General features: G+C 35.4%; 1 protein-coding gene across 3 annotated transcripts in view; it reads right to left on the reverse strand.

The window, feature by feature from the left end:
* The window catches only part of GSK3B (glycogen synthase kinase 3 beta), a 197,037-nt gene that overhangs the window by 94,719 nt on the left and 75,392 nt on the right, over nt 1–26,926 (reverse strand). For all 3 annotated transcript variants that reach the window (XM_042955129.1, XM_042955127.1, XM_042955128.1), the window contains exon 3: nt 10,846–10,929. In XM_042955129.1, the coding sequence (XP_042811063.1) occupies nt 10,846–10,929 (84 nt within the window). The remainder of the gene's footprint in view (nt 1–10,845; nt 10,930–26,926) is intronic.

Genomic DNA, 26,926 nt, shown 5'->3' on the forward strand with positions numbered 1-26,926 from the left:
TCTGGAAGAAAAAAAAAAGAGCCAAATTTTAAAAAAGGACAAAACCATCAAAAACTATTAGAACTAATTAATGAATTCAGTAACACTGCAGGGTACAAAAGTAATATACAGAAATCTGCTGTATTTCTACACACTAATAACAAAGTAGCAGAAAGAGAAATTAAGAAAACAATCCCATTTATACCTGCATCATAAAGAAGAAAATACCTAGGAATAAATTTATCCAAGGTGGTAAAAGACCTATACTCTAAAAACTATAAAACAATGATTAAAAACATTGAAGACAACACAAACAAAAAGATGTACCATGCTCACGGACTAGAAGAATTAACATTGTTAAAATGTCCATGCTACCCAAAGCAATCTATAGATTCAATGTAATGTCTATCAAAATACCAAGAGTATTTTTTCACAGAACTAGAAGAGATAATCCTAACATCTGTATGGAACCACAAAATATCCCAAATACCCAAATCAATCTTGATAAAGAAGAGCAAGGCTGGAGGTATTACAATCCCAAACTTCAAATTACACTACAGAGCCATAATAAAAAAGTATGGTACTGACACAAAAACAAACACATCGATCAGTGGAAAAGCCAGGAAACTCAGAATTAAACCTACCTTGGTCAATTAATCTACAATGAAGGAGGTGAGAATATAAAATGGGGGAAAAGACAATCTCTTCAATAAATGGTGTTAGGAAAAACGGAGAGCTACATGTAAAAGAATGAAACCAGACCACTTTCTAACATAAACCATAAAACTCCTAGATGAAAATATAGGCAGTACATTCTTGGATACCTGCCTTAGCAATATTTTTCTGGTTCCATCTCCTCATGCAAGGGCAACAATAACAAAAGTAAACAAGTGGGACTACATTAAACTAAGAAGCTTTTATACGGTGAAGGGAACCATCAACAAAACAAAAAGGCAATCTACTGACTGACAGAAGATCTTTGCAAATGATAGATCTGAAAAGGGGTTAATATTCCAAATATATAAAGAAGTCATACAATTCAACACCAAAACCACCCCAAATAATCCAATTAAAAATGAGCAAAAGACCTGAATAGATATTTTCCCAAAGAAGTCATAGAGATGGCCTATAGGCTCATGAAAACACACTCAATCTCACTAATCATCAGGGAAATGCAAATCAAAACCACAGTAAGATACCACCCTCACACCAGTCAGAATGGCTAGTATCAAAAAGACAAGAAACAGCACAAGTGTTGGCGAGGATGTGGAGAAAAGGGAAACCTCATGCACCGCTGGGTAGGAATGTAGACTGGTGCAACCACTGTGGAACAGTATGAAGATTCCCCCCAAAATTAAAACTAGAACTGCCATACAATCTAGTTTCACTATCTGGGTATTTACTTGAAAAAAATGGAAACACTAATGTGAAAAGATATATGCATCCCTAGGTTTACTGCAACAGTATTTACCACAGCCAGGACATGGAAGCAAAATAAGTGTCCATCAATAGATGAATGGATAAAAAAGATGTGGCATATATACACAATGGAATATTACTCAGCAATAAAAAAGAATGAAACCTGCCATTTGTGACAACATGGATGGACCTAGAGAGTTTATGCTAGTGAAATAAGCCAGACTAAGAAAGACAAATATCATATGCTTTCACATAAATGTGGAGTCTAAAAGAAAAAACAAACAAACAAAACAGAGACTCCTAAATACAGAAAACAAACTGATGGTTGCCAGAGGGGAGGGGAATGGGGGGATAGGTGAAGGGGGTTAAGAGGTACAAACTTCAACTATAAAATAAGTAAGTCACAAGGATGAAAAATACAGCATGGGGAATGTAGTCAATAATATCATTAATAATTCTGTATGGTGACAGGTGTAAACACACTGATCATGGTGAGCATTTTGTAATGTACGTAGTTGTCAAATCACTATGGTACACTGAAAAATACTATCACACGTTGTATATCAACTATAATTTTTTAAAAATTGACAACTTGGCAAAAAAATTTCTGCTCATATAGGACAAATGACTAATGTTTTTAAATTTCATTTTTTTAGAGACACAGAGTGTGCGTGCGAGTAGAGGTGGGAGAGAGAGAGAGGGAGAGAAACAGAATCCAAAGCAGGTTCTGCCGTATCAGCACAGAGCGCGATGTAGGACTCGAACTCACAAACTGTGAGATCATGACCTGTGCTGAAGTCAGATGCTTAACTTAACTTAGCCACCTAGCTGCCCCTAATTTGTTTTGTTTAAAATACAAATAACTCATTAATTATGACCGAAGTCAGTAAGAAAATACTAACGTTCCGATGAAAAAAAAAATTAAAAGGGACATAAACAAATGGCTGATAAGTCCTACCAATGGCCAATAAAAATAAAGATGCTTAACCTCATTCATAATTAAAGAACTATAATAAAAATAACAATGAGCTATCATTGTTCACCTAACAAACCAGAAAAGAAAATTCAATCTGAGAAAAGTATGTATTGGGACAGGGTCATTGTTCAATATGAACTATTATACACTTGTGCTGAAAACCCCAAACTCTTGCAACTTCTTGGGAAATCAATGCACTAATATACTACATCCCAAAGAGATGTACAGAGATCCAATTCAACTCAGCAATGCCATTTCTAGGAATCATGTGTATGAAAATATGTCTTTGCATGTGCACACAAAAAGACAGTTGGAGGGGTGCTTGGGTGGCTTAGTTGGTTAAGCGTCCAACTTGGGCTCAGGTCATGATCTTGTGGTTCATGAGTTCAAGCCCCGCATTGGACTCTGTGATGACCATAAGAACCTGGAGGCTGCTTCAGATTCTGTGTCTCCCTTGCTCTCTGCCCCTCCCCCACTAGTGCTCAGTCTCTCAGTCTCTCTCTCAAAAATAAATAAACATGAAAACAAACTTTAAAAGACAATTGGAAATTTGCTTAGAGCAAGAAATTAAAAAATAATCTGCATGCCAGAAAGTAGAGACATGCTCAAAAGCAAAACTAAACAAAAGCCCACATGAATAGGGTATGTCAAAAGTAGACAGAAGCTAACTGGAAAGAGCTCCCAAAGGCCAAAGCTGGAATAGTCCGATCAATAAAATGACTAAAAAGATTAATAAATGGGGGAGAAAAGACCATGTCTCATGCAGAAGAAATCCAAATAATTATGTAGCCGATCTGCTCTTAAGGAGAAGGAACATAAGTCCTCCCTTCTGAGCTGTAGGTTTCCTTCCAAAGTAACTTCCTTACAAAGGACAAAGCATGGAAAGCTGCAGGGGTGGGAGGGAAGGGGTATAACTTCACAGTGGAGAAAACTGAAATTAGGTCAGCCAGGTGATCAAGGTTAATAACATCCACAAGTTGTGCTAATGGTATATGCCATTGATATGATGTGACGAAAACAGCACTGTGGACTTTTCCAAATAACCAATTTATTATGAGATAAATATCACACAAACCCCTAATAGTGAGGCAAGCAACCAGTACTCCTCAAAACTGTCAGTCACCAAGAGCAAGGAAAAGTCTGCCACAGTCAAGAGGTGCCTAACAGACAAAATAACTAAATGTAATGTGGTAGCCTAAATGGGGTCATAGAAGAGAAAAAAGCATTAGGAAAAACTAAGGAAATCTAAATAAACTATGGAATTTAGTTAATAATAATGTATCAATTTGATTCATTAATGCTAACAAATGTAACCATACTAATGTAAGATGTTAACAATAGGGGGAAATTAGGTGCAGTGTCTATGCATATAGACATAAAACACCACATTGTTATATTTGGGGAATGAGGGCAACATGTTTCAAAATAATATGAGTATTATTACATTAACATGTGATATACATCCTCATATATGAATACAGGAAATTTACTTCTACAGAGAGGGATTTGAGGATTTAGATATCAGGTTAAAGATTTTACTTTTATCTACTGTCCTGTGTTATTTAAATTTTTTTCTAATATGAACTGTAATATTTTATAGTTTCATTAAAATATATTAAAATAACATAAAAACAAGGTGGTAACTGATATTCAAAAGAAACCTACAGATTCACATCTTCAAATAAATGACAGTTATCATCTCACTTGCTATCATTTATATCATTTATAATTTATGAAGAGCCTTGACAATTCATCTACCTCAAGAATTTTGCATTATCTATACATTCATTCTCTAGTTCACACTCCTATTGAAAAGCCTGCATTGATCATCAGGAAAATTTTCATACAGATAATATGTATACCACTTTAATAGAATTCAACATGAAATTTTAAGTAACAAAATTGTGGAGTTATTTACACAACGTCTTTATTTCAGTAAATAAAATTCTCTGCTACCAGTGATTTTCACAAAATAAGGAAGGTGAAAGAGAGAAGATAAAGGAATGGAGGAGAGTTGTATTTTGTAAAGTAGACCAGGTGTACACAGTTATAACTTTGTACAGCATTTCTATACATACACCATTTCTAGAACTTGAGATTTCATTTAATTAAAAAGTAACAAAAGACGCTTTTCACATAGGGAGGCTGACCTTGATCCAATCAATCACTTATGAACTCCTTTCTTACATCCCTAGCCTCACCTCCCACTACTAGACCCACACTCCCATACTTCATATACCAGAACTTTCAAAATACTTGTATCTCTTCTACACAGACTATGTTGTTTAACCTCACCAAGCATTTCAAACATCCTGTACTTCTAACCTGGCACACTTATACTGTACTATTTATCTAAAGAGCTCCTCCTCAAAACCCTGAGTAAGTATCATTTTTCCTATGTAATTCCTTTGCTGACCACTCTGGATAATTTATTACTTTTCTCTATAGTATTTCTGTTCATAGTGCAAGTAATTGTTACTCCATTTGTCATTTTACAGTATATTTCTTTTCTTGTCCTTCTCAAATTCATTTAGACAGACCTTATACTTTGTCTTTGTACCTAAAACACTATATAGTGCCAACAGGCTGAAATTAAAACGAACTTGGAAGATTTCAGAGAGTGGGTATTTGGAAAGAACACAGACTTAATAGCTGAAGAGTCTACAACTATGTGGCAGTAAGCACCACATAAATTTTGGATATTATTATCACTGCTGCTATAATTTTTGTCATAGAACAAAAGGATATTTACTCTTTTCTAAAAATTCTCCAAAGTAGACACTATACAACTTCTCCTTGTTTAGCAATAATTACTGAGATATTTTTAAATGTTATATTTCTAATACACTACTCCTGGAGAAATTTACATTCTATGCTAAATAGTATATATAGCATACTATACAGACCCTGGAGACAGACTTTCTAGAGTTGACTCCTAACTTTGCCACTCAATAGCTGTAGGACTCTCAGGTAACTTACTTAACTGCAACTGCCTCAGTTTCTTCTTCCATAAAATGGGGGATAGTAACAGTACCCATTCTTTATGGGGTCGCTGTAAAGTTTAAGTGAGTTATAAAGTACATGTAAAGTGCTTACAGCAATACCTGACGCAGAGCAAGTGTAATATATATTTGCTATTAAACAATAAATTGTAAAATAGTTAATGTTTATTAAGTGTTAATTATATGCCAAGTGCTATGATAAGCACTTAAACTTATTACACTTTTTTCTTACAAAACCCTTACTGTATAGATGAGAAGGGGAAAGGGCTTACTACAGTAAGTATCTTGCCCAGTCATACTGCTATCAAGTGGCAGAATTGGGAGGCAAATCCAGCTAGTGCTCTTTAATTTTCAGAACAGATTCACTCCTACCCTTTCCTCTCCAGGGCTAGTGACAAACAGGCATAATCAAGCACAGCATTCTTCTCTCTGATCCCAAAAGCAGTGGTAGAATCTTCCTCTGCATACAGCCCTCTACACAGTTACTATCAATAGAACAAAGTTAATATGAGGAATGAAATCAATTTGTCATCCTTGCTATTTAAACTGCCTCTCATGCAAGTAGAGGGAGAGTTTTATTTTAAGGAAGGCAATTTCTTTATTATCCAAGTAATCAATCTATGATGAACAAAGGTAAGATATTTTCACACGGAAGTTTACTTATAAAAATTTTTCTTAAAAAATTAATTTAAATAAAATTTAAGGCTCCTGTAAAGACACAATGTGCTTTACATACTATGTCCTTCAGAGTCCTAGGGTTCTACAGAGGTGAGCTGCAACTCAGGAAAAGCAAAGTCAGCTGGCCCCATACCCCAGTTTGAACCAAAGCAATTTTCCTTTTTATCTGTTCTATTTATAGAATAGGGGTTCTTCATAAAATTTTATTTAGGGGGAAATGAATTTCTACTGCCAAATACTGATAATGAAAAAACACCATTCTCTAGGGTACTCAGAATTCACAAAAGTATATTAAGCCTAGACTTTCAAAACATTCAAAAATCCCATTTTTCCTCTGGTCAAGGAGAAAGAGTGCTATTTTTTCTGAACTAAATCAGAGTTACTACAACCTACTGGGTAATCTAAAGTATACTAATTGACTACATGATGCTCTAGTTACTATAGCAAACACTAGTAATTCCAATCAGAAGACTACCACTAAGACTAAGTAACACCTCTGGTCTCTGTTCTGACTTAATTCCTCCTTCTTTTAGTCATCCTGGTTACTCCTTTCCTCAGTTATATGCTAAAAGCTGATTATTCATAATCCCTAAATAAAAATACTGTTTAAAATGGCAGAGTGGAGCAAAATAAAGACAAGTTCACCAAAACAGATATAACCTTTCAAACTGTGATCAGTGGAAATATCTGCCAAGTATTACAGCAATCCTACTCTAACTTCATCCACAACTGAAGAGTGCTTATGGACAAAAATTATGATGAAGCTTTGGGATAGCTTAGCTATAATTTTAAAATTAAAAATAACAATGTGGGAGTAGTTAGGGGGTATTATGCAGTTCAACAACTCAGTGAAATACATACTATATAACCAATAACCAGAAATATTATGAGATCTCCAATATTTAATAAGGTTATAAATAATTATTCATACAATTTTGTAAAACATGTACAAATAGAATGAGATATGTAGAGATGTAGAAGTTAAAAGTCAGGATAGAAAGAGAATGAAGAAGGCTCAGGACAGATGAGAATCTATATAAAGATTTGGAAGGATCAGGCATTCAACGAAAGATGGGTAGAAACCCAATGAAAGAAGAGTACACAAACCCAGAGATGAGGCTGAAATCCACAGAGGGAGTAACCAAGAGAGAGAGCAACAGACACACACCAGAGTTAAAGAGGGAAAAGAAATGAGGGGGTGACATAGACCAAGAAAGAGGGACAGAAACCCAGACCAAAACATAGAGAGACCCAGAACCCAGAGTAAAAGGAGCAAAAACCCAGAAAGTAGATGGAGGAGACTAAACAGAAGTGAGACAATAGGCATAGAAGAGACAGAAAACGGTAGAGAGATAATGATGACGATGAAAAGGTTACAAAATATTTCATATCTGAACTCATACATCAACTAAGTCTTTCATCCTTATAATCTTGAAACACTGAATTCTGCTCTTTCTCAACCTCAAAATTTCTAAAAATCATCCCCCTAACTGCCTCCTCACATCTCCTTTGGGCTCCTGTTCTGACCACTGATCTCCTGTCCAGATGGTCCCCTAAGGTCTCTGAAACCCCAAAAAGGAACTCTTTTGAATCCAGTCTCTTCATGGAGGCTTTTTATACTGCTTTGCCCTTACACTGCTTTTCCCCAGATCCACTGGATCCCACCCAAAGGCAATGGTTTCCCTACAGCTCTCTCAAATGAGGACTCTTCTCACCCTCAACACATTCTAGGACCAGCAGACAATACTTGGCAAACTGCTGGCTCTTTGCTGTGCTGGTCTCAAACAGCCCCTCTCCCAGAACTCCTAAGAGCTCTATCACATGGCTACACAACTCTATCAACCCAACTTTGTCAATATCATTTCTCCACTTAGCACCCCACTTCCTGACACCACCACCACCACTACATGTGAAATCATACATGTATCTAATGGGTATTTCTATTTGCTTGTCCCAGAGACATCTCAAAACTATTAACTTGTTACTTCCTCCCCCCCAAATTTTTATATATATAAACATAAACACACACACACACACACACGCACACACACAGGCAGTACACCAAGCTTCTCTTCAGACAGAAATCATCTTTAAAGATCTGTAAGAATTTCCTAAGACATTTAGATCTCTTTCTACAACTGTAGTTCTAAGTTCACTCTCAGTAATCTACTGTTGGAGAGTCAGAACTGGTAATAACATACCTAAGCTCCTGGGGTACTTGGGTGGCTCAGTTGGTTAATGTCTGAGTTTTGATTTCGCCTCAGTCACGATCTCATAGATTGTGGGATCAAGCCCTGCCTCAGGCTCCATGCTGAGCGTGGAGGCTGCTTCAGTTCTCTCTCCCCTTCTCTCTCTGCCCCTCCCCAACTAGCGTTCTCTCCTCTCTTGCTCAAAATAAATAAATATTTAAAAACAACAACAACAACAGAACAAACCTGAACTCTCAACCTTAGAGCAGAACCCGTCTTTTCATATGGGACATATTAGTTTATTACCTGGTCTCTTGAGTAATGTTAGCCCTGCCAGAACAATTCAGAAGAATGGAAGTAGAGATGGTGAGGAAAGCAAGAAGAAATCATCTTTTCGGTGGCTAGAAGATCATGGGAGGTCCTGCACCTGTGTATTTCTGCATATCTTCAGAAAACCTCTTTTTGTTAAGGAAGGATCATTATTTTCAGCAATATATCACAACTTTTTTTTCCCCTTTCTGTTTTGTTAATGAAGCTATCCAAAATTAAGAGGAATCTTTTTTTCACTATGAAAAATTTACAATGCTCAAGAGAAAGTTCTGAGATAAATAAAACATTATAGTTTCTTTTTTATAATAGAGGTTCACTGTCCTTCTGGTTAACCTCCTTTAATAACTTCTCAATTGCTCTTTATCTATAAGACCATTTTTAATAATAAGCAGCTCTAAACAGCAACAGGGAGGAAAATCATCCATTGGGGTACACAAATAATAGTCCACTGTCACTACCAAGGCAGAATTAAGTGAGGGTGAGGGCAGACTGTGATCAGGGCTTCCACCAGACCAAAACCAGATAGGTAAGCCTTTTGATGCCACCACAAACACAGCCTTATATTCAAAAGTTTGATATTCTTCTTTTTCTGCTCTTTATATTTGTAAGCATTAAATGAGTTAATATTTGTAAAGTACTAAAAACAGTATCTGCCATATAGGGAGAGCTAATAAAGTAATCAGGAGAAAATGTTTAGGGGCTTTGATAATTCCGACCTCTACTTTCCTCCCTGAGGTATTATTATGTCTAGCATCTAACAACAAAAAGTCATGAGGATGCAAAATTCCATTGTAAGAGTGCTGTGAACATAACAGATGTTCCATAATTTTATTTGGGAAGGGTCAGGAAAAAGTAAAGACATCAAAACAAATAAGATTAAAGACATAACATGCTGTTTGCTAGGTTTTTAAGAAAAAAAAAAAAGTGGCATGAACCTCATAATTGGCTTTAGAAACAAAAGAGCTCAAATACTTATAAAGGCTTACAGTCCCTAATACAAGCACCTGAGAAACAAGAGTCACAAAGGAACCAATTTGCTAATTATCATTGCTAAAACATTAGCTGTGACTCACACTCACACACACACACACACACACACACACACACACACACACACACACACAAATATATAAATAACATTTATGTATCTACAGAATGTATATCACAGTCTTGGCTTAAGACATAGGCATCTTCCCATATTACAGGCTCTGTCATGAAAAAAATAACTTCTAAGGAAATAACCTAACTAAAATTTAATGGAAAATGATTAAACTCTGATACACTGGGAAATAGTTACATGAAGTAAAAAGAACACTGGGCTTAGTAATCAAGAGGGATTATAGATCTAGGAACTTAAGATAGTATGTGCAACTTGACGTCAAAAATATCAAATGAGCCTATCCAAAGTCATATTTATTTAGCCAAAAAGATTAAGTAGTTTGTTAACTTTCTGGTCTCCCCCCTCACCAGAAACCAGTAAAGTAGAAATTTAAGGAAAATACTGAATCTAGGAAGAAGGGACAGTGAACAGGCAGAAAGAAGAAGGTAAAACAGAAGAAACAGACTTTCTGTGCTTCCATCTCCAGGGAGCACAATGACATTAATTATTATTATTTGAAGAGAAAAACCAAAAGGGTCAGGGATTCACAGTACATGGTCTTCTTAAATTATCCTTTGCTTTCACAAAATTAAATGCAATCATAAATAATGACCATGTATAACAAGCTCTGTAATACTGTACCTTTCTAACTTTCTCCCTCACCAAGGATAGGTTAAATTTGCCTCCCAATGTTGAAGTCTCATTCTGGTCCTACTAAAGTCCTCCTGTTCCCCTTTCCCTCCAATACTTCCACTTAACAAAATGACATCATTTTCCACCCTCTAATAAACAACTAGAACTATCATGTGGCTCCAGAAACGCATAAGGAACGCAGAAGTTTAAAAAATAAATAAATATATGTGTGTGTATGAGTGTGTGTGTTTGTGTGTGTGTGTGTAAAGAACTAAAGACAAATGTTCCAAAAAAGAAAATTCTTCAAAATTCATTTCCCTTTATCATCTCATTAACATTTTCTGATATAACTACTGGTAGTCAATGATTATGTCTTGAGCTCAGGATTACTAGGGCTTATGCTTTAGAATTCTTCCATTTAATATTAGCAAAACTGTTTCACTCACTGGGCCAGGGTGGGGGATCGGGTGCAGAACAAGGACTATTTTTAGAATAACAAGTCTATCACAATATTCAGTACACACTTTCTTCAAGACCTACCTTCTCACCACTTGAGTAGAAGAAATAACGCAATCGGACTATGTTACAGTGATCTAGCTTTCTCATGATTTGGAGCTCTCGGTTCTGAAAAGGAAACACATGAAAATATTTTTTAAAGGATAAATGCTATTCACCATATTGACTACGATACTAAAATTTCATAACAATAAACACTACAAAGAACAGGCCATGGATAGGTTACTAAAAAGTATGGTCTAGGGGTTGGGAGGCTGGGCAACATAGGTGAAGGGGATTAAGAGGTACAAAGTGCCCACTGTAGAATAAATAAATCATAGGGATGAAAAGTACAGCACAGGGAATATAGTCATTAATACCGTAATACACTTATCGTGGTAAGAATTTCATAATGTATAGAACTGTCAAATCACTATGTTGTACACTTGAAATTAATATAATATTATGTCAATTATACTTCAATTAAAAATTTAAAAACTAAAACAATAACAAAAATTTTCTAAACAAGATAAAAAGTATGGTCTGTACTGACCTGCAAACTATTTGTTATTAGTCTATGAACTATTTACTACTGCCTTGCGATAAGATAAACACAGAAATTGAGAATAAGTGCTTAGAATCTTTCACAGCAATTTGACAGAATAATTTCATATTTATGAATCTTAAGAGTGGGGCCTATATTTTGTATTTTTTAATTTCACTTTTCTAGTAATTGATTTGTATTTTATTTTACAAAAATATCAGTCTGATGAACTGGAAATTTTTTTAACTAATACTTCACAACTAATAGCTTGAGAAGCAGTGATCTATATTATGACAGAGATACCTGGAATGAGCTATTACTACTGGAATCTTTCACAACTAATATAAAAATCAAGCTTCTCACTAAACACATAAATTTGGGTGCAAAGAGCTCTTACAAGCCCCACTATCTTCCAAGATATGGTAAAAAAAAAAAAAAAAAATTCTGAGAGCCCCATAAGAAAGGTTCAGTTGCTAAGTTTTACAGAGTTATAATAGGACATCCCAGAAACTGTACAGTCTTGATAAATTTATAAACCACACAAATAATTTTTCCTTTGGGGAGTTTCAAAGTTATGTTCATTCTTCATGAAAAGAAACCATCAAATAATATGATGGCTTCCTAACAACATAAGTTTTTGCAGTAATAAATTCAAAGAGTATATATTAACAAAGAAGATACATTCCAACAATATACTTGGCTGTCAAAAGTCCAGTTAATAAAGGCAAATTACATAACAGAAAAAATATTAAAAAGTACCAGCTATATGATCAGGAAATATAAAATTTCAGGTAAAATAGTGAATTAGAAGAGCTACAAAACATAAAAGTTAATATACCTGGGAATCTGGATGGAAAAAATGCTTTATGGTTAGAAAAAAAAAGCCAAAAAAAGAGGGGCTGGAGGTTGCACAGCAGATGAGGAGCCTAATCAGCAGAACTATCCTAGAACAGAGTGGGCTCCAGTTCTTAGATGATAGAAGGGGCTCCTGGGTGGCTCAGTCAGTTGCACATCTAACTTTGGCTCAGGTCATGAACTCGCCGTTTGTGAGTTTGAGCCCTGTGTCGGGCTCTGTGCTGACAGCTCAAAGCCTGGAGCCTGCTTTGGATTCTGTGTCTCCCTCTCTCTCTGCTCCTCCCCCACTTGTGCGCTCTCTCTCTCTCTCTCAAAAATAAATAAATGTAAAAAAAAATTTTTTTAAAGAAAATAATTTATGTAATACTAACAAAAAAAAAAAAAATCAAACCTGGACCTACAAATGGCACCTTAAAAAACGAAGGCCATACATGAGAACAGAGAAACAAAACCATGAGAGGTAAGCAAACAAAAAGCAACATGGCACAGGTAATTCCAACCATAACAAAAACCACATAAAATGTAATTAACTAAGCACACAATCAAAGGCAGAGAATGGCAGACTCGATAAGAAAGCAAGCTCCAACTATATTCTCTCTATGATACACACACTTTAGATTCAAAGACACCAACAGCTTGAAAGTAAAAGGATGGAAAAAGATACAGCAAGTAAACAGCACCAAGAGATCTGGAGCAGCAATGTTATTAGCAGACAAAGTAAATTCTGAGAGACAGCGATTTCCCCATTTCCTACCAGATAAAGTCTAAATCACTTCATATTCTGGTTCCTTATTATCAGCTTCATCTTATCTTCCACTCATAACCAACATGATCATAACTAGATCCCACTTCTCACTCTTTCTGACCATATTATCTCATTCCCAATTCTAAACCACTGATCACATCATCACTGGAATGTCTTGATCCCTCCCTTCCACCTACACACATTCTATCCATCCTTGAAGTTCCTATTCAACTCCCACCTCTTTCACAAGGCTATCCCCAGCTGTTCCAACTCACACTAATCTTCTCTAATCTCTAAATTCCTGCAGCACCTACCAATATTTTAGAATTTAGTATATACTTTCTTGGTTTTTATTTTTGTAAACTGTAGTTCAATAGTGTCATGTAAAAGAATGTGTTTCAAAAAGTACCTTATAGAAATCAGATACTAACTACATTGTAGTCACTGTAGGGAAACACAACACACACTCACACAACTTGTCCAACTAACTTACTATACATGTGCCTTAAGAAAAGCTGAATTTTGTATCTTTCTGTATCAGAGACGGAGCTCTCAAGGCTGGTTACTTTGTCGTTCACAGAGTAAATTCCCTGTTTTTATAATTTCTTCTGCCTTACAACTTGCTGTAGACCAGTATTCTCAAACTGTGGGATCAGCCAATAAGGAAATGAGAAGGGGGTGGGTAAGGAGAAAAGAATAAGAAGTTTAATACAGTAAGACTAAGGACTTTTTCATCAAACTTACTTCAGTTATTTTTCTGTGCACTGGGTTGCAATGTAAAATCTACTTCTTACTACAAGATCATAGTTAAAAATTTTAAATCCATTGTAGAAAAACAACCTGTCTATAAAGGCAAAATTTTTCCAATACAGAAAAGATAAAAACTTACATGTAAACTATTCTTATCATTCCCACCTAAAACAAAATAAGAGAAAACAAAAAGACTGCTCAAGATGGAATAAATAACACACAAGTATAAGAAAACCTGAAAGGTACATTTAAAGGAAAAATTATCCTTTTGGTTTAACCAATAGCCATTAACACATATCCTCCTCTAAAGTAGACAGGGGCTATTGTTCATTTTTACATCATTTGACATCTCACACTTTAAAAAGGGGGGGGGGGGGGGGAGAGGGGTACTTCCAAAGCTAAAAGCACTATGTCAAGGGAATCCCTAAAGGGTACTTTACATACCCTATGTAAAATTCAATAAAGGAAAAGCTAACTTTTAGGTGAAGTAACAACCAGAAAGCTTAATAATACTGTAGATGTCAGGTAGGCAGCATATGGCTATCATCTTCTCTTCTTCACCAAATTTCATTCCACTGGATCTTTCCTACCATAGAAAGTTCCATTTTCATAAAATCTAGTAAAATAGGACTGACTTCAAAAGTTTTGCTTCAGGGGTGCTGGGTGGCTCAGTCGGTTAAGCGTCCAACTCTTGTTTTCCACTCAAGTCATGATCTCTCAGTTGGTGAGTTTGAGCCCTGCATTGGGCTCTGCACTGACAACAGTGTGGACCCTGCTTGGGATTCTCTCTCTTTCTCTTTATCTCTGACTCCCCCCTGCTTACTCTCTCTCTCTCTCTCTCAAAATCGATAAACTTAAAAAAAAAAAAAAAGTTTTGCTTCAAAGGCTATTTTTTCCAAAACATACCTTCTTCTTCAGAAACAAATTACCTAAAGTTCCATCATCCTTCTTCTGAAATCACACTAGGACTGAAAAAGTGTTTATTTCAATCCATTTCTAAATCTTTGATTCCAGAGTAAATTCAGATACCCCCAAAGACCCTACAATTGGCTAGAATGTCACCTCAAAATAATTCCCTGTGTACAACAAACATTTTGAAGCTAATTATGTGTCAGAGCCAGGGCTCTGAGCATATAAAAATTCATAGTCCTCACAGTTTTCAATGGGTAAGCAAACCAAACAATTACAATACAATGTGGAAACTGTAGGTCACTCAGATAGTGCAATAGGGTAAATGGGGATTTGGACCTATAAAAATTTTGCTTATTAGAACCTTGAAAAATTTGGGAAAGAGACCTGGTGGAAAGTTTTAAATATAATGCTAAAAAGTTTGAATACTACAAGCCATGAAGAACCACTAATATGTTCTAAGCAAGAGATTTGTTTTGGGAAGGTCACTGGTTATCAAAAAAAAGTTTTTTGTTTTTAAGGAGAAGATAAATTAAACTAAGACCTGTACGGAGGTAGAAAGAGTCAAGACAGAAGGAAGAGAATGGCTCTGAGAGGCAGATCAACAGTTATTTGATCACATACTGCTACTGCTTTGGTAAATGGAAGGAGGGGAGTGATAACTATCAAACTTCTGACTCATGTGACTATTAACATGGCAATAGAGTTCACTGGCCTAGGAAGCTGTTTTGGAAGAAGGAAGGAATGAGTTCAGTTTGGGACACGTTTAGCTTTAAATGACTGAAGGACACAGATATGGAAAGGTCCAGAAAGCAATCTGATATGTTCATCTTATCCTCTAGCAAGAGGTCTAGATGGTTCTTGAAGCTACAGGAATAGATAAAATTGCCTGTAAAATAAGAAGGAAGTAGCCAGAGTCTCCAGGAGCAGAAAAGTCTATAAAAGAACACTAAAAAAGAAACTGGTTAGGTAGTAAAAACCTAGACGATGGTGTCACATAAGCCCCAAGACAGGTAAGATATTCTGAAGAAGATCCTGGAGAATATGAACATTTAGGCAGACAGATGAAAAGGAATCATACAAGAAACTGAGAATGAGCAAAGCTGTAAAAGATGAATCACCAAAATAATACATTAGAATAAGGGTCAGTCAACATTTTCTATAAAGGGCCAGATTATAAATACTTTAGGCTTGCAGCCCACAGTCTCTGTTGCAATTATTCAACTCTACAGTCAGAAAAGAAAAGCAGTCAACAATATGCAAAGGAATGGGTGGCTATGTATTATCCCAATAAAACTTTATTTACAAAAAGAGGCAACAGGCACACAGTTTGCCATCTTTTGTTCTAGAAGCCAAGGAAAGAAAATTCTTTATATATTCAATCTTTTTCACAACTTAGCACGCACGCATGCATGCATACACACACGCACACGCACACACGCGCACACACACACACACACACACACACTGTATATATAGTGGACTTTCTAATATCAACTAATGTTCTGGAAGTTTACTATAACATTTTTCTTCTACATTACTATAATTAGACATATATAAATAAATAATCTAAATTGTGAATTAGATATAAAATACATACTGCTCAGGTAGGCTTAAAATCTTCTACAAAGAAATTTCAATTTTGAATCCTCTTTCTCTCTGACCTCACATTCAATCTGTCAAAAAATCCTGCTGGGTTCTACCTTCAAAATATATCCAAGGGGCACCTGGCTGTCTTAGTCAGTAGAGCATGAGACTCTTGATCTTGGGGTTATGAGCTGGAGCCCCACAATCTCTAAAATCTAAAAAAAAAAAAAATTTATATAATTCTCCAAGCTTTTAGCAATTGCACTCTTGGGCACTTACCCCACAGAAACGGAAATTTATGTTCACACAAAAACCTATGGATGAATGTTCATAGCCATATTATTCAGAATAGCTACCAGATGTCTTTCAAAGGGTGAATGGATAAACAAACCATAGTATACTATACTATGAAATACTACTCAGCAATAGAAAAAACTAATTATTGACATATGCAACAACTTTAATAAATCTCCAGAGAATTATGCTGAGCAAATAAAGCCAATCCCAAAAGGTTACGTACACTATTTATTTCATTGATAAACATTCTTGAAATAACAAAGTTATAGATATGGGAAACAGATTGCTGGTTGTTGCAAGGGTTTTAAATTAGGGGTTAAGAGTGGAGGAATGGCAGGGAGAAAAATAAGTATGGTTATAAGAGGATCCTTGTGATGATGGAACTGTTCTAGTGAATACACAAAACTACACATATAATAAAACTGTATAGAAGTACACACACACACACACACACACACACACAAGTAAATCTGGGGAAATCTCAACAAGACTGGTGGATTGTATTAATGTCAAGATCCTGACTGTGATGCTGTGCTATATTTTGTAAGATGTTACCACTGAGGGAAACTGGGTAAAGGGTACATGGTATCTCTCTGTATTACTTCTACAATTGCAGGTATATTTACAATTATCTCACTACAAAAAACAATAAAAATACATGGGGTGTGTGTGTATCTCCAGGGTGTAATCATTTCTCACTACCTCTCTAGTGCAAGTCTTTCAGCTTCCCTCTGTTCACCTTCCATCTATGTTCAACAAAGCAGGCAGAGTGATCTTCACGTTTTAAAATATAAGATAGACTATGAGATTTCTCTGCTTAAAACCTCCAGTGGCTCCCTACCTTGAAGAGAGTTAAAGCCAAAATCCTTACTATAGCCAACAAGGCTTCTCCCAACTGCCCTACCCATTGGAGAAAACATTTGTAAATCATATATCTGATAAGGAATCTGTATCCAGAATAAAGAACTCTAGTCAACAATAAAAAGCCAAAATGAGCAAAGGAAGGACTTCTGGTCTCCAGCCCAGTATGTAAGGAGCTTGGAAGTCATCCTTCCCATCTTCACAGAGCTGAACAAACTGAAAAAAGTCAACAACTCTTCTTAAATCCATTAAAGAATTGAGGGCTCACGTGGCAAACCACTGCCCTAAAAACTGGAAACAGGCACATATACAGAATCACAGCTTACTGGAGCAGAAACCCAGGAGCAGAAACTGCCTCTGGAGTCAGTACCAGAAGAGGAAAACCTAAACTGTAATGGACAGAGGAGCAGTATGAACAAGTCTGGGAGTTAAGAATTCCAGAGGGGGCCTCCACATGTTTCTCAGTTTTATTTCTAGGAGCCCTACCAGGTCCTTACAGTGAAAATCTAGGAAATATATGGAGAGGAGATGAAACATTTAAAACAGGCCCAAGAGTATTCTGTTTTGCTTGGGTTGTTTTTTTTTTTTTTATGTTTATTTATTTTTGAGAGAGATAGAGTGTGAGTGGGGAGAGGCAGAAAGAGAGAGACACAGAATCCAAAGCAGGCTCCAGGCTCTGAGCCGTCAGCACAGAGCCCAATGCGGGGCTCGAACCCACAAACCGTGAGATCATGACCTCAGATGAAGCCGGAGCTTAACCGACTGAGCCACCCAGGCACCCCAGAGTATTCTGTTAAGACCTGCCCTCAAAGAAAACTATTCTACCAGAGCAACTGAACTGGAGGAAAAGAAATACCCAATTCTAGCCTTCTCTAAACTTAGATGTGGGGAAAAAGAAATACCCAATTCTAACCTCTTCCTATGTGTGAGAAGAGAGATATAAAACTCTAGCCCCTTCTAGCCTTCTTATCTCACCTATGAGAGGGGAGGAGGATTAAAAAACTGAAAAAGCATTTGTAAAGGTCAAGCCCTAAAAAAGACCTATTACCTAAATAACTTTTAGTGAATATATAACCAGCTTTCAACAAAAAATTTACAAAAAAATACTAAAAGACTAAAATTAAAGTGTGACTACACATAACAGGCATCAGAATCACTGAAATTTAGTGGAGATGTTCAAATTATCACACCAGAAATTTAAAACAATTGATTAATATAGTAAAGGCTCTAATGGAAAAAGTAGGTAACACAAAAACAGATGGGTAATATAAGCAGAGAGAGATGGAAACTTTAAAAAGAGTCAAAAGTAAATGCCAGAAATCAAAATCACTGTAACAGAAACTAACAATGCCTTTGATGGGCTCATGAATACACTGGACATGGCCAAGGAGAGAACCAGTAAGCCTAAAGAAATGTCGATAGAAATTTTCAAAACTGAAATGCAGAGAAAAATAAAAAATAAAATATAACTGACTATCCAAGAACTATGAGGCAATTACAAAACCTGTCATGTATGCATAATGAGAATACCACAAGGCAAAGAGACAAAGGAACAGAAAAAACACTTGAAGCAACAACTGAGAATTTCTCAAAATTAATGTCAGATACCAAACCACACATGCAGGAAGCTCAGAGAACATAAAGAAGGATTAATACCAAAAAATCTACAGCTAGGCATATCATTTTCAAAATGCAAAAGATCAAAGAGAAAGAAGAAATCTTGAAAGAAGATGGGGAGGGGGGCGACCTCACCCACAGACAAGCAAAGATAAGAACTGCATTGAGCTTCTTTTCAAAAGTCATGCAAACAAGAAGAGTGAAAGTAAAATATTTTAAACGTTGAAAGAAAAAAATCTAGGATTCTGCATCCAGTGAAATTATTATTCAAATGTGGAGAAATACAGACTTTCTCAGAAAACAAAAATTAACAGAATTTGTCAACAGTAGACCTGCCATCCAAGAAATGTTAAAATAAAATATTTACCAGAAGAACGGAAAATGACATAGGTAAGAAATCTGTATCTTTGTAAAGAAAGAAAGAGTATTAAAGAATAATGAAAGTAGAATATATTTTACTTTTCTTATTCTTAATTGATCTAGCTGTAACAGTTTGTTCAAAATAACAGCAGCAATAATGTATTCAGTGATTATAGCTTATGGATTAGTGAAACTAATGACAGTAATATTATATGGAATGAGAAGGAGAAATTGGGAATACTCTGTCATAAGGTAATTGCACTATCCCTGATTAGTACAGTCTCCTTAAAAGTACACTTCGAAAAGTTGTAAATGTACACTGTAGACTCAATGGGAAAAGATACTGGCAAATGACATATCAGATAAAGGGTTAGTATCCAAAATCTATAAAGAACTTATCAAACCCAACACCTCAAAAACCCAAATAATCCACCGAAAAAATGGGCAAAAGACATGAATAGACACTTTTCCAAAGAAGACATCCAATTGTCTGACACATGAAAAATGCTCAACATCACTCATCATCAGGGAAATACAAATCAAAACCACAATGATATACACCTCACACCTGTCAGAATGATTAAAATTAACAACTCAGGCAACAACAGATGTTGACAAGGATGTGGAGAAAGAGGAACCCTTTTGCACTGTTAATAGGAATGCAAACTGGTGCAGCTACTCTGGAAACAGTATGGAGGTTCTTCAAAAAATTAAAAATAGAGCTACACTACAACCCAGCAATTGCACAACTAGGTATTTATCCAAAGGATACAGGAGTGTTGATTTGAAGGGGCACATGCACCCCAATGTTTACAGCAGTACCAGCAACAACAGCCAAAGTATGGAAAGAGCCCAAATGTCCACTGACTGATGAATGCATAAAGAAGATGTGGTATATAGATATACAATGGAATATTACTTGGCGATTAAAAAAAAAATGAAATCTTGCCATTTGCACAACATGGATGAAACTAGAATGTATTACACTAAGCGCTACACTAAGCGAAATAAGTTAGTTGGAGAAAGACAGATATCATATGATAGGGGAAGGGAAGCAAAAAATAAGATAAAAAAGAAGAGGGAGATAAACCAAACCATAGGAGACTCTTAACTACAAAGAACAAACTGAGGGTTGCTGGTGAGGTGTTGAGTGGGGGTAAAGGCTAAAGGGGCAAGGAGCATTACGGAGGTCACTTGTTGGGATAAGCACTAGATGTTATATATAAATAAATCACTAAATTCTATTCCTGAAATTTTAAAAAAATGTTGAGGTTGGAAAGCATGAAATAAGAGTAACAAAAATTTGACATTTTTTTATAATTGGAACTTCTACTTTTGTGTGCTTGAAATTTTCCATAATAAAAAGTTAAAAAAATATATTCAAAAATAAATGCTAGGAACCAAATACATTTTGATTAATATATTTCAGAGAGAGGAGGAAAAAGTGGAATCAAATAAAATGCTCAGTTAAAAACAGATAAAACAGAAAAAGAAAGGAAGACAAAAGAAGAAACAAGGGCACTGAATAAAAACAGCAACAAATATGGCAAAACTATGATCCAACTATATCAATAATTTCCTTAAACATCAAAAGCCTAAATATACTGACATGAAAGACAGAGACTGTTAGTGCGTTTAAAAAATAAACTTACACAATGTCATGTCAATTATATCTCAAGTTTTAAAATAAAACTTGATAAAAAAATTAATTTTAAAAAGACTCAACTATATATAATCTACAAGAAACCCACCTTAAAGGACACAAATACATTTTAAAAAAGGGATGGACACAATGAGAAAACTACAGACCAATATTCCTGATGAATACTAATACAAAAACCTTCGAAAAAATACTAGCAAACCAAACTCAATAGCACACTGAAAGGATTATAAGCCACAACCAAGTTTTATACCTATAATGCAAAGATTTATACATGGAACTCAAGAATGGTTCTACATACAAAAATCAATCAATGAAAACATACCACGTTAGCAACATGAAGGACAAAAGCCAAATGACCATCTCTATTGGTACAGAAAAAGCATTTAACAAAACTCAACACCGTTTCATGATAATCACGTTCACCAAACTAGGAATAGAAGGAAACTGCCTCAGTATGTTATACATGATGAAAAGCCCACTGTTAACGTATTCGAAGCCGAAAAAAATTGAAAGCTTTCCCTCTAAGATCAGGACCAAGGCAAGGATGCCCATTTTGCCACTACTATTCAACAAAGTACTTAAAATCATAGCCAGAGCAATTAGACAAGAAAAATAAATAACAAAAGGTATCCAAATTGGAAAAGAAGCAAAATCATCTCTGTTCACAGAGGGATGATCTTAGGTGTAGAAAACTCTAAAGAATTAAAAAAGAAAAGGCTATTACAACTAAGATATGATTTCAGCAAAGTTTTAGATACAAACTGAACACTTAAAAATTGGTTCTATTGATTGCTCATTTGAACAATCAAAAAAGAAAGCAATCTCATTTACTATAGCATCAAAAAGGATAAAATGCTTAAGAAAAAAAACCCAACTGGGGCGCCTGGGTGGCTCGGTTGGTTAAGCGTCCAACTTCGGCTCATGTCATGATCTCACGGTCCGTGAGTTTGAGCCCCGCGTCAGGCTCTGTGCTGACAGCTCAGAGCCTTGAGCCTGTTTCAGATTCTGTGTCTCCCTCTCTCTCTGCCCCTCCCCTGTTCATGCTCTGTCTCTCTCTGTCTCAAAAATAAATAAATGTTAAAAAAAAAAAATTAAAAAAAAAAAGAAAAAACCCAACCAAGGAGGTAGATTTATACACTGAAAATTGTTAAGACACTGCCAAAAGAAATCAAAGAAGATAGGAATAGATGGTAAGACATTCCATGCTTGTAGCTTAGAAGACTTAGTAACATTAAAATGTCAATACTACCCAAACCCATATAGAGATTCAGTGCAATCCCTATCATAATGCCAATGGCATTTTTTGCAGGAATAGAAAAACCAAATCCCAAAATTTATATAGAATTTGAAGAGACCCCAAATAACCAAAATAATCTTGAAAAAGAAGAACAAAGTTGGAAGTCTAATACTTCTTAATTTGAAAACAAACTACAAACCAATAGTAATCAAGACAGTATGGAATTAGCAGAGAGACAAATACATAGACAACTGGAACAGAAAAGAAAAACCAGATATAAACCCTCATGTATGGCCAAATAATTTTCAACAATAGTGTCAAGACTACACAATGGGAAAAAGACAGTTTCTTACCCTTATGGGTGTTGGAAAAACTGGACTAAGAAGCAAAAGAATGAAAATAAAACTTTACCTTACACCACACACAAAAATTAACTCAAAAGGGATTGAAGACCTAGACATGATACCTAAAACTATAAAAATCCTATAAGCAAATATAGGGGAAGAGCTTCAGAACACTGGAGATGGCAATGTACTTGATTTTTGGTGACTGTTTTATTTCACTTAGCAATAATATCCTTAAGGTTCATTCCTTGTTGTTGCAAGTGATAGGGGACACCAAAAAGTGCAAACAACTAAAGCAAAAATAAGACAAATGGGACTATGACAAACTTAAAAACTTCAGACTGTCAATGGGAACAATAAAAGCACAAACTCCCTTATGTGGACTCCTTAAAAAACGAACAAAAAGGTCAAACTCAAAGAAACAGAGTAGAATGGTGATTACAAGGGGCTGGGGGAGTGGGGAAGATGGAGTCTTCAGTTATAAAATGAAGAAATTCAGGGAATCTAATATACAACATGGTAAAGATAGTTATTGTATAGCTGAAATTTGCTAAGAGAGATCTTAAATGTTGTCACCACATGCACATGTACAAAAACAGGTAACTATGTGAGATGAGGAATATGCTGATTAACCCGACTGAGGCAATTATTTCACAACGCATACACAGATCATCATGCTGTACACTTTAAATATATGCAATTTTATGTCAATTAGACCTCAATAAAATGGGGGGGGGGGAAGAGTTCAGCAAAATACAAACTTAGAAGAAATAGTTACGATGGTAAATTTAATGTTATATATATATATTTTTTAAGTAAAGGGATGCAGAATGTACACTGTACTAAGAGTAATCAAAAAAACTGGAGTAGTTATATTAATTTCAGGCAAAACAGACTTCAGAGTAAGGATAATTTTCAGGGATAAAGGGGGGCATTACATAATGAAAAAGTGATCAATTCTTGAAGAAGACAACAATTCCTAATGTGAATGCACCTAACAAAAGACTATCAAAACACTTGAGGCAAAAACGAATCGAATCATGAGGAGAAATAGACAAATCCGTTATTATAGAGACTTAAACACCCCTTTATCAGTTACTGACAGATCCAGCAAACAGAAAATCAATAAGGACATAGTTGAACTGAATGACACTATTGAGCAACTGGATCTAATAAACATTTATAGAAAAATGTATCCAACAACAGCAGAATACATCCTCAATTTGATAAAGAACATCTGCAAAACTCTACAGCTAACATACTTAATGAGAAGAAACTGGGTGTTTTCCTACCAAGATCAGGAACAAGAGAAAAAAAGACTTCACTCCCATTCAACACCGTACAGAATACAAGAAGAAAAAAAAAAAAAAAAAAAAAGGAAATAAAAGGCATCCAAATTGGAAGAGAAGAAATGAAATTATCTTTGTTTACAAAGATTGTAAAAATCTGCTTGTAAAAATCTCAAAAAATCAACAACAAAACCTCCTGGAACTATTAAGTGATTATAGCAAGATTGCGGGTACAAGTTTAAGGTACAAAAGTCAAATGCTTTCTTATATACCAGTAATAAAAAATTTGGAATTTGGAATTAAAAACAGTACAATTTATGTTAGCACCCCCCACAAATGAAATGCTTAAGTATAAATCCAATAAAATATGTGTAAAATTTACATGAGGACACCCATAAAACCCTGAGGAAAGAAATCAAAGATCTAAATAAACAGAAACATATTTCATGTGCATGGATAGGAGAACTTAATATTGTCATGATGCCAGTCCTTTCTAACATGATCTATACTCAATGCAATGCCAAACAAAAAACCCAGCAAGTTATTTTATGGAAACCCAGTAGTGAACACAATATTGAAGAACAACCAAAAGACTGTCACTGAATGACTTCAAGACTTACTATATAAAGCTACAGTTAAAAAAAAAAAAAAAGTGAGGGGCACCTGGGTAGCTCAGCTGGTTAAGCGTCCAACTCTTGATTTAGGCTCAGGTCATAATCTCACAGTTCGTAGGTTCAAGCCCTGCATTGAGCTTTGCACTGATAATGTGGAGCCTGCTTGGGATTCTCTCCTGTTCTGTCCTTCCCCCACTCATCCCACCCCCCCTCTCAAAATAAATAAACTTAAAAAAATGTTTAAAAAAAAAAGTGATAAACAAATAGGTCACTAGAAAAAACACAGAGCCCAGAAAAGCCACCAAATACACTCAATTGAACTTTGACAAAGGGTCAAAGGCATTTCAATGAAGAAAGGATATTCTTTTCAACAAACAGTACTGGAATAACTGACAGTCACAGGAAATAAATGAATGTAATCACAGATTTTATAGCTTTCACAAAAATTAACTTAAAATATATCATAGACCTATCTGTAAAAGGCAAAACTACAAAACATCTAGAATACAACATAGTAGACAACCTAGGTGTCCTTGGGTTTGGCAGTGACTTTTTATTTATTTTATTTTATTTATTTTAAGAGACAGCAAGTGCAAGGGGGGGAAGGGGGAGACAGAGGGAGGGAGAAAAGAGATAATGAAGGGGGGGGGGAGAGAGGGAGGGAGAATCTTAAGCAGGTCCCATGCTCAGTACACAGCCCAACATGGGGCTCAATCCCACGACCCTGGGATCTTGACCTCAGCTGAAATCAAGAGTCACACACTCAACTGAGCCATCCACATACCCCTGGCAGTGACTTTTCAGATGCAACACCAAAAGCATAATCTATGAAAGAAAAAATTGAGAAATTGAATTTTTATTAAAACTTAAAACTTCTAATGAAAAAATAAGTTACAGCCTGGAAGAAATCTCTGCAAAACATGTATCTGAGAAAGCACTGTTATCCTATTTAAAAAAAAAAAAAAAAAAAAAAAAAAAAAAACCTCTTAAAACTCAACAATAAGAAAACAATCATTAATAAGCACTGATATGAACAGACACCTCATCAAAGAAGATATACAGACAGCAAATAAGCATATGAAAAGATGCTCAACACCATATGTCATCAGAGAATTGCAAATTAAAACATCAATTAGATACTACTGCTCTACTATTAGGATGGCTAAAATTTAAAACACTGACAACACCAAAGCCTCATGAGGATGTGGAACAATAGAAAAATCTCATTCACTGTTAGTGGGAATGCAAAATTATTCTTTACAGTTGCTTTGGAGGATATTTGGCAATTTATTGAGAAACTAAACAAACTCTTATCACACAATCTAGCAACTGTGGTACTTGGTATTTAACCAAATGAACTGAAAACTTATATCCACACAAAAACCTGCACATTAATGTTTACAGCTGCTTTAGTCATAACTGTTGAACTTGGAAGTGACCAAGATATCCTTCAATAGGTGAATGCATAAACATGGATAAACAAACTGCAGTACATGAATACACTGGCATACTTACTCAGTGCTAAAAAGAAACAAGCTATCATGCCACAAAAAAACTTTGCAAGCACATTAAATATCTATTGTTAAGTGAAAAAAGCCAAGTTGAAAAGGTTATATGCTGTATGATTTCAACTACATAACATTCTAGAAAAGGCAAAACTATGGAAACAGTAAGAAAAAAAATCAATAGGGTTGGGGAAAGAGGGAAGAGAGAGGAATGAAAAGGTAGAGAGCTCAGGGAACTTTTAGGGTAGTGAAACTATTCTGTAAGACCCTGTAAGAGTGGACATATGTCATTATACATTTGTCAAACTCACAGACAAAACACAAAGATTGAACTATAATGCAAACTACAGTTTTTTAATTACTAATAATGTACCAATATTGGTTTAATTGTAACAAGTCTACATAAATGCAAAATGTTAATAACAGGGAAAACTGAGGAGGAGGGGAGTATGTATGAGAACACTGTACTTTCCACTGATTTTTCTACACAACTAAAACTGCAAAATAAAGTCTATTACACATGAAAAGAGGCTCAACATCACTCATCATCAGGGAAATACAAATCAAAACTACAATGAGTTACCACTTCACACCTATCAGCATGGCTAAAATCAAAAACACAAGAAACAACAGGTGTTGGTGAAAGTGTGAAGAAAAAGGAACCCTCTTGCACTGTTGGTGAGAATGCAAAATGCATTCATGCAGTTACTCTGGAAAACAGTATGAAGGGTCCTCAAAAAGTTAAAAAAAAGAACTACTTTATGGTCCAGTAATTGCATTACTGGATAGTTACCCAAAATATATAAAAACATTAATTCAAAGGGATACATGGACCCCTATGTTTATAAGCAGCTTTATTTACAATAGCCAAACTATTGAAGCAACCCAAGTGTCCATTTATAGATGAATGGATAAAGATGTGATATGTATACACAATGGAATATTATTC

This window comes from Panthera leo, chromosome C2 (genome assembly GCF_018350215.1).
Source record: "Panthera leo isolate Ple1 chromosome C2, P.leo_Ple1_pat1.1, whole genome shotgun sequence".
NCBI classification, from domain to species: domain Eukaryota; kingdom Metazoa; phylum Chordata; class Mammalia; order Carnivora; family Felidae; genus Panthera; species Panthera leo.